This window comes from Polypterus senegalus, chromosome 7, assembly GCF_016835505.1.
Source record: "Polypterus senegalus isolate Bchr_013 chromosome 7, ASM1683550v1, whole genome shotgun sequence".
Taxonomy (NCBI): domain Eukaryota; kingdom Metazoa; phylum Chordata; class Cladistia; order Polypteriformes; family Polypteridae; genus Polypterus; species Polypterus senegalus.
The window spans coordinates 105,171,642-105,181,383 of NC_053160.1; the positions used below are offsets into that span (position 1 = coordinate 105,171,642).

Genomic DNA, 9,742 nt, shown 5'->3' on the forward strand with positions numbered 1-9,742 from the left:
ATGGCCGGCCATATCCCACAAAATATACATATACATATACACATTGTGGTGAGTGGCTGGGGTGGTACACAGCCGGAGTGCCAAGGAGGACCAGAGGAGGGCTTATGCCTCCTCCAGACCATGAGGGGGCAATTGCCCTGGTGGCTTTGGGAACCACAGGAATGGGGCTTAGAAGCTCAATCCTATAGGGGCCTGTGGTCTCTACCAGGGGACGCCTCAATGCCTGTGAAGCCCTGGCCCTCAGCACTTCTGCCACACCCGGAAGTGCTGGGGGGAAGAAGGCTAGGGACACCCAGAGTGCTTCCGGGTGCACAGTCGGTACTTCCGCCACATCAGGAAGGGGCAGCGGAAGCTCATTAGGAGGCACCTGGAGCATGTCCGGGTGTGTATAAAAGGGGCCGCCTCCCTCCATTCAATGGCTGGAGTCGGGTGGAAGTGGACAGAGTCTTGGAGGAGAGGAGAGGAGAGGAGGCGGACCTTAAGAGGCAAAGGCATTTTGAAGAGGCCTGGACTTTGGGGGGATTGGTGCTGGTGATTAGGGTGATTGGTGTGTAAATTGTTGTAAATAAACGTGTTTGGTGCTTTAAAATCATGTCTACCTGTCTGTGTCCGGGCTGCTTCCCACAACATATATATACACATATATACATATTTTAATATGATTCAACACAGTAACTGGGCTGGGATAAAATTTGAGTCTAACATATTTAAAGCATGTAGCATCTATCACTGCCTTACCACATTAGCCAGTAATAAGCATGCTATAATTGTTCAAATAATATTTGCAAATTATTTTTAGGGAGTTGTCAATGGCTATATAATAATTTTGAAAAGAAAGAGAATGTTAGTGCACAATCTACTCAATCAGACTATAATAATTTATCAAACTCTCTAATCACCCAGGCAAAGAGTATTTAATGTGTCTATTTTTCACAATGAGCTTATTTGGGATTATCTTCTGATGTACATATCTTGCAATCAATGACTGTAATTTGGTTTGTCATGAGTTTGAGTATTCTGCCACTATTGGTTGCTACAAAATTAAAATAAAGTGGATAACATGAAGAGAAACCTTTATCTCTTTGCCAGAGATTGATTTACAAGGCAGGTTTTTGGAAATAGTGTGTTTTCTCCATGTTGCTAAGTGAGACATCCCTAGGTAGTCCATTTTCATCTTGTATCAAATGAACATGCTTTTTAGCTTAACCAACAGCTTGTAAATGTGCTCTCTGTAAATTAATGTAGTTGTGTGTGTTTAAGCATGCAGAGTGATGGATTGACATCCTATCACATTGTATGTTGATTCCTAGTTTGTCTCTCCTGCTGCCAGAGTAGACTCTGGCTTTATCCATACGACTCTATCCAAAAAAAAACAACCACACGATACTAAAGGCACAATTTATTAATTTCATATTTTAAGCTCAACACGTTTAGCCTCTTAACAATAAAGTTGCAAATAATAATATATCAGCACAGGATCTTTGACACTTGGCCTTCAGCTTCACTGACTTTGAAGCCTAATTATTTTGTTTGAAGTTTACACTTTTAGTAACAGTTGCTAAGCAGTAGGTGATAAATTATGAATGATGATTACATCAGACCTTGTTAATAAACACCCAGGAGCACTCTGTTTATCACATTATGAGTTGATACCATGTTTGTTACACTGTGCGTAAATGTCTTTGTTTTTTCAATCTTGAAATGAAAGATATTAGATTAATTGTCATTTATAATATCTAATATTATTAGTGTATATTACTTTTTCTGCAGTGGGTTGGCACCCTGCCCAGGATTGGTTCCTGCCTTGTGCCCTGTGTTGGCTGGGATTGGCTCCAGCAGACCCCCGTGACCCTGTATTCGGATTCAGCGGGTTAGAAAATGGATGGATGGATATTACTTTTTAAAACTGTTGTGGTATTTTGTTTGGTAAAGGAAATTCTTCTGTTATGAATAATTGATTTGATATCACAGTTCACGGAGGCTGGTCAGTGTACTTATTATTGTATCTGTTGTAACTGTTATACTTGCATGTGTTGATAATACCTAATGATGTACAGAGTAGGCTAGATTCTCCATAGAAAAGTGAAAGTGGGTACTGAACACTAAACTTGTCATTGTATCTTTTGCAGTGATCAGATGGAGAATTGAAGAGGTTCACAAAGAAAACACAAACATTTGGAGAAGTGATAAACTGCAATGCATGATGCAGAAAATCAACTTTGAGGGTACTTCAGAGTCAGAAAATCAGATAGCAGGTGAGGATGAGGCACAAACCCATCTGATAACCGATGAGAATGTGGCAAACCCCCTTCAATTAACAGGAACAAATGAAGCCCAACTTGAAAATGAGCCTACCACATCAAGCCCACAAGAACTGGTGCCTAATCTCCAGCCTAGAGTGACAGATACAGCTCCTTCATTAGTTCAAGATACCTCAACTATGAAGCCTTTAGGCCATGATTGTGAAGTTGCAGAGAAAATCGTGGAGGAGGAGGAGGAAAAGAAGGAAGAAGAGGAGGAAAAACAAATGGGCCAAGAAAGAGAGGAGACCTTCATTTCACAGAGTGATGAACCAGAAGGTGAAGACTTAGAGATGGATCTTGTCGTCCTAGATCCAAATCATCCACTAATGAAAAGATTCCAGTCCTCTCTGAAAAAACATCTATCAAAACAGCTGGACAAGCTCAGCTTAGAGCATACAGAAAAAGTGAGTAAAATGAAAACATCGCAAAGAGAACTAGAGGAACTAGGTGTAATATTGTATACTGTCCAGAAGGATTTAGTAAATACACAGACGGGATTAGAAAAACTCCACAATGAGAAAGCTGACATAACCATCACACGAAAGAAGGTAGAGGATGAGCTAGATAAAGTAAAAATTCTACACAGGAAACTGCAATTGATTAGCAATGAAGAGCACCATAATGTGTTACAGCTTCAAGCAGAAATTGATAACTTATCCCAGCATCTCCTATATATGGAAGGTATGACTAAAGATGTGAATTCTGAGATTAAAACTATGAAATATGTTACTCAAAAATCTGAAACAAGCAAAGCTGAAGTAGCGCAGCAGAAACATAAGCAAGACCTACTTGTTAATAAGCTGACTAAACACATGGACAGCCTCCGACAGCAGATTGCTATGTACAAAGCACAGGCAACAGCACAGTCTGAAGAAAAGGCAGCAGCAAAAGCTGCTGTTTCTGAGGCCAGTCTTGAAATGGAGACTATTTGTATTGAGAAGAAGCAAATCATAAACCAGTGGAACAGTTGTCTTTTGGGAATGAAGCATCGAGATGAAGCCTACACTGCAGTGCATGAAGCTCTGAGACAGTCAAAGGAACAGGTTCAATCCTTAAATACAGAAGCTGAATGTTTTAAAAAATCCATCATAAAGGAAGAAGAGGAAAGTGAGCTAATGACAATTGTTTTGAAGCGTGTAGAATTTAAGAGCAATATCACAAAAAAAAAAATCTCTCTTTGCCTGGCTAACCAAGAAGCATTGAATACTGAGTACAATGACTACACTTTTTCTTTGCATGAGAAAGAACAAGAGTTATGTATGGTGATGGCACACCATGTAGTTAAAAGGAGTGAACTAGAAGATCTACGAAGAATAACTGACAAAGAAATTATCATTAAGGTAAAGTTGGAAGACCAGATAATGGAAAAAATTCAGGAACAGATCGCACTGGATCAAGCTTCAAAAATCTCCTCCCAAGTAATTGAAAAACTTGTCTTTCAGAAAAGACAATTGGAAATAGATATTACAAAAGTAGAGAATGAAGTAGCACAGATTACTCTTGATTGCAACAGCTTGAAACTGAAGTTGAACTCATTGGAGAAGATATTAGATCAGCTAGACCAAGATATCCTAACAAAAGATGAAATAATTTCTCAGAGTGAAGCTGAAATTGCTACACACATTACTCTAATTGACCGCAAGGAGAAAACCATCAGTGCATATAATCAGAAAGTTGACCAAATTGCTGCCAAACAGCAGGAGCTTAGATCCCTGAAGATGAAGCACATAACACTGACAAAATTTATTGAATTACATAAAGCAGAGATTGAAACTATGCAGCAAGCCTGGTTACAGCATCAATATAAACTTGTTAAGATAACTAAGGAGAGGGAGGAACTAACTGCATCTGTGGAAGAAAAGAGAAAGAAGCTACTTGTTTTAGAACAAAAGAAAATACGCCTGGAAAGTGAAATTCATCAGGAATTGAATGAGCAGAAAGACATTGAACGATACATTAAAAATTTGTCCAATGACATGGAAAAACTCAACACACTGTTATTCAAGAATGGCACTATAAAGGAGTCACTGAAGGAAAGCAACCGCCTTATGGAGGATGAGTTTGTACAAAGGTTGAGAGAAGCTGAAAGAGAATCGATTAACATGAAGTTTAAGTTAGAATGGTTACAAGAAGAGAAAAACCGATTACTGAATAACCTAGTGGAAGCTGAAAAGCAGATTATGCTATGGGAGAAGAAAACATACTTGGCAAAAGAGACACGTAATGCTGTTGACTCTACTGTTGGTCAAGGTGAAGTTCACTCTATGAAATGTGAAATACACCGAATGAAAGTATTGTTTGGACAACTAATGAGGCAACAGGAGAAGCTGACAAAAGATATGGAAGCTGTGGTAGCCCGTAGAGAGACAGTTGTTGTTAGAGAAGAAGCTCAGGCTAAGATGGATAAAAAGATAATGAACCGCAGCAGTATACAGAACAAGATGCACATTCTGAAAAAAAGGATGCAAGATATCCAAAAGCAAATAGCAGAGTGTGATTCTGCCATACAAGAACTTCTGGAGGCACATCAGTCACTCAGTGAAATTTTAAATGAAAAGAAAATACACATCTCTCAGTTGCAAGATACTTATGAAATACAAATGCAGAATGCCAACAGACTGCAGGAGATAAAAGAGAAAAATTTTTGTCAAACTTTAACATATCAAACCCGACAAAAGCACCTTCAGGCCGTCAAAGATGGCAAATATGTCCCTCTTGTTAAAACAAAGCAAAGTCTGGATCTTGAAATAAAGAAACAAGAAGATTATATCAATTCAGTTTGCAGCATTATCAGCCGGATTTGCCAGGAGTATCCAGAGTATCACGGGGCACTCCGAAAGGTAACACTGGTACTGGCAGCAAGACAGCAGACTGTTAAGCAAAGTGCGTAATCAAAGTTTATTATTTGTTCTCAGCTTTAGATCCTTTCTGTTTCTTTCAAATGAAAGAAATAACAAATATTCATAGATTTGTTTGCAAGTGTGATTATATAATTTACTTTACTTGAGACTCTTGCTCTTCAATATAAATGTTGTTAATCTTTCTAATGCTTTTAAATAAACAGATTACCTGATTCAGTCAACAGTTTCTAGCATTTGTAGCCATGTTCTTTTCTAGATCCTATGATGAACCTGTAAGGATAAAATTGTAAAAGTGTTAGCAGATAACATTAGCACAGTAGTATTTTATAGGAAACAACCAGTTTAGCTATACAGTATTAATTCCTTTCACAGATCTTTGTGCTTTAGAGTAAAATATTAGCTGCCTTGACACTAATCCTAATCAATATTATTAAACCGGTAGTTTTTACTTTTTTAAAGTCAATTTACAGCACAGGACTGCTGAGTGCAGATCAGAGAAACACTGAAATACAGAAATAATTAAAGAAAAAATATATAAAGTGACATAGTAGTAATGTAATCTGTAATTTATAAAATTGTAGAGATGAAGTCTTAAAACTTCAGTGCAGTTTTGTGGGTTCATAACCACAGGTAGAAGGTATTGTCAAGTCCAGATTGATTAGATATTGTGCAAAGCTTCTGCTGCCCCCTCTTGTGTTAACAATAAAACTGAAGAGATACCATTTGGTAGGCATTATTTAAGTGAGTCTATAATGGTGATGTTTCTTCCTTATACCATGCTTTATGGCTAAGATGTGTCACTTGTAATGTTTGTAATGTAATGGTTGTCTAGGTTATCAAGATTACATAATCTATTACTATTAGCTACTGTAACAGTTGGAATGTAATTTTTTTTCTGTTATAGATGGCCTATCACACATGCTGCTATTATATCACTAAATATACTGACAGCGAAAGGTTCTATCGCTGCTATTATATCACTAAATATACTGACAGCTAAAGGTTCTATCACCTGATTTTGCATTTAAGGATTCTTTCTTGGGGCGGCACAGTGGCAACACTGCTGCCTTGCAATTAGGAGACCCAGGTTCGCTTCCCAGGTCCTCCCTGCGTGGCGTTTGCATGTTCTCTCCATGTCTGCGTGAGTTTTCTCTGGGTGCTCCAGTTTCCTCCCACAGTCCAAAGACATGCAGGTTAGGTGAATTATCGATTCTAAATTGTCCCTAGTGTGTGCTTGGTGTGTCGGTGTGTGTGTGTGTGTGTGTGTGTGTGTGTGTCCTGCGGTGGGCTGGCGTCCTGCCCAGGATTTGTTCCTTCCTTGCGTCCTGTGTTGGCTGGGATTGACTCCAGCAAACACTTATGACCCTGTGTTAGGATATAGCAGTTTGGATAATGGATGGATGCACCAGCATGCAGAGCACCTGAAAGGAAACCCATGCAGACACAGGGAGAACATGCAAACTCCACGCAGGTAGGACTAGCAGCAGCGCTACCACTGCACCACCATGCCACCCTCTGAAATAAATTCTACACATTAATTTTAAGGCAAAGAGAAACACATTCTCATTGCAATGAGAGTTGCTGGTCCAACTGGAAGGACACAACAATGGCTGAGAATATTGTCTGTTGCAAAGTAATATACTTTTCAGCCATGCCCAGCTGAAAAGTGATTAAAAATATGATTTATTAGTGGAGCTCAGGCTTTATCATCCATCCATCCATTTTCTAACCCGCTGAATCCGAATACAGGGTCACGGGGGTCTGCTGGAGCCAATCCCAGCCAACACAGGGCACACACAAACACACCCACACACCAAGCACACACTAGGGCCAATTTAGAATCGCCAATCCACCTAACCTGCATGTCTTTGGATTGTGGGAGGAAACCGGAGCGCCTGGAGGAAACCCACGCAGACACGGGGAGAACGTGCAAACTCCACGCAGGTAGGACTAGCAGCAGCGCTACCACTGCGCCACCGTGCCACCCTCTGAAATAAATTCTACACATTAATTTTAAGGCAAAGAGAAACACATTCTCATTACAATGAGAGTTGCTGGTCCAACTGGAAGGACACAACAATGGCTGAGAATATTGTCTGTTGCAAAGTAATATACTTTTCAGCCATGCCCAGCTGAAAAGTGATTAAAAATATGATTTATTAGTGGAGCTCAGGCTTTATCATGTAAAAAAAAAAAAACATCGATAACCTCGCATCCATTTCAGGGACTATTAAGTGAGTACTCAGTGACATGGAACATGTGGACAGAAATGTCTGTTCTAAATTGGACCAGATAATAGTTATCTTAGAATGCTTAAGGACGATAGTGCAAGTTAGGAGCTGGATACATGAAATATTTAAGTCACTGAAAATCGTTTGGAGTACAGTAAAATCAGACATTAAGAAACGGAAATTTCACACCTAGAGTTTGCCAGAAGGCTCATGGGAGACTCAGAAGCTAGCTGGAAAAAGTCATTTGGTCTAATGAGGCGAATGTTTGAGCTTTTTGCCAAGACTAAATACCATATCTGGAATAAGCGAAACACTGAACATTATCAAAAACACATTATTCACTGTGAAACATGGTAGTTGCATCATTGTACTTCAGAGATGCTTCACTGCAGCAGGTCATAAGGCTTGTAAAGTTAGAAAGTAAAATTAGTGCTGCAAAATGCAGGAAAATCTTGAAGGCAAGTATTGTTTTCCACAAAGTCAACGCACCAAGAAAAAAGTCAAGGCTAAACAGGAATGACTTAAAAACAACAATACTACTGTCCTGGAGTGAATGAGTCAGAGTCGAGATCTCAGTTCAATTGAGAATATATGGCTAGACTTGAAAAATATTGTTTGTTCACAATCCCTGTACAACTTGACAGAGCTTGAGCAGTTTTGCAAAGAAGAATGGGGAAAAATTTGCAGTGTCCAGATGTGCAAAGCTGATAGACACCTGTGCACACAGACTCAAAGCTATAATGGCTGCCAAAACTGCATCTATTAAATACTGACTTGGTCTTAGTGAATATGAATGTAATCAGTTATTTTCTATTTGTGATAATTTTGCTAAAATTTGTTTTTACTTTGATATTAAGGGTCTTTGTCAAACTGTCCAGCTCCGTGCCTCCAATAGAGCCTGCCTTCCTCACCAGTTTGTCCAGGTATGAAGAATCCCTCTTCTTTATGCTGCCTTCCCAGCACACCACCACGTAGAAGAGGGCACTCGCCACAACCGTCTGATAGACCATCTGCAGCATCTTATTGTAGATGTTGAAGGACACCAGCCTTCTAAGGAAGTATAGTTGGCTCTGTCCTCTCTTTGCACAGAGCATCAGTATTGGCAGTGCAGTCCAATTTATAATCCAGCTGCACTGCCAGGTATTTATAGGTATGCACTCTCTACACACAGTCACCTCTGATGATCACGGGGTCCATGAAGGACCTGGGCCTCCTAAAATCCGCCACCAGCTCTTTGGTTTTGCTGGTGTTCAGTTATAGGTGGTTTGAGTCGCACCATTTCACAATGTCCTTGATTAGGTTCTTATACTCTTCCTCCTGCTCACTCCTGATGCAGCCCACGATCGCAGTGTCTTCAGCAGACTTTTGCACATGGCAGGACTCCGAGTTGTATTGGATGTCCAATGTATATAGGCTGAACAGGACCGGAGAAAGCACGTGCTGCTGACCACAATGTCAGACCTGCAGTTCCCAAGATGCACATACTGAGGTCTGTCTGTAAGATCATTCATGATCCATGCCACCAGGTATGAATCTACTCTCATCTCTGTCAACTTGTCCCTAAGGAGCAGCAGAGGTTGGATGGTGTTGAAGGCACTAGGGAAGTCTAGAAACATAATTCTTACTGCAGCACTGCCTCTGTCCAAGTGGGTCAGCTCTCTCCTTACCTGGGCTGCTGTAATTGAGGGTCGGGGGGAAACTCTTCTATGCTGGTATCAACAGAAAGATGGGTGGAGGATGCAGTACTCTGAAGTGAGTGTGATAGTGTGTTAGGGTGGTGAAACCTGCTAAAAATGTTGTTCATAAGGTTTGCTTTCTTCCTGTCTCTCTGGAGGCACCCCGCTTCGAGTTGCAGCCAGTGATGATCTTCATCCCATCCCACACTTCCTTCATGCTGTGTGTATATATACTGTATGTACACACACATATATACACTCACCTAAAGGATTATTAGGAACACCTGTTCAATTTCTCATTAATGCAATTATCTAATCAACCACTCACGTGGCAGTTGCTTCAATGCATTTAGGGGTGTGGTCCTGGTCAAGACAATCTCCTGAAATCCAAACTGAATGTCAGAAGGGAAAGAAAGGTGATTTAAGTAATTTTGAGCGTGGCATGGTTGTTGGTGCCAGACGGGCCGGTCTGAGTATTTCACAATCTGCTCAGTTACTGGGATTTTCACGCACAACCATTTCTAGGGTTTACAAAGAATGGTGTGAAAAGGGAAAAACATCCAGTATGTGGCAGTCCTGTGGGCGAAAATGCCTTGTTGATACTAGAGGTCAGAGGAGAATTGGCCGACTGATTCAAGCTGATAGAAGAGCAACTTTGACTGAAATAACCA

General features: G+C 40.3%; 1 protein-coding gene across 1 annotated transcript; it reads left to right on the forward strand.

Annotated features, from left to right (window-relative positions):
• Nucleotides 1-2,203: 2,203 nt before the first annotated feature.
• Nucleotides 2,204-5,194, forward strand: LOC120532046 (coiled-coil domain-containing protein 40-like). Its single transcript, XM_039757958.1, has one exon. The coding sequence runs from the start codon at nt 2,204-2,206 to the stop codon at nt 5,192-5,194; it is 2,991 nt and encodes a 996-aa protein (XP_039613892.1).
• Nucleotides 5,195-9,742: the final 4,548 nt, after the last annotated feature.

Coding starts and splice junctions, on each gene's coding strand:
- LOC120532046 (XM_039757958.1), top strand. CDS start 2,204: ATGCAGAAAATCAACTTTGAGGGTACTTCAGAGTCAGAAAATCAGATA.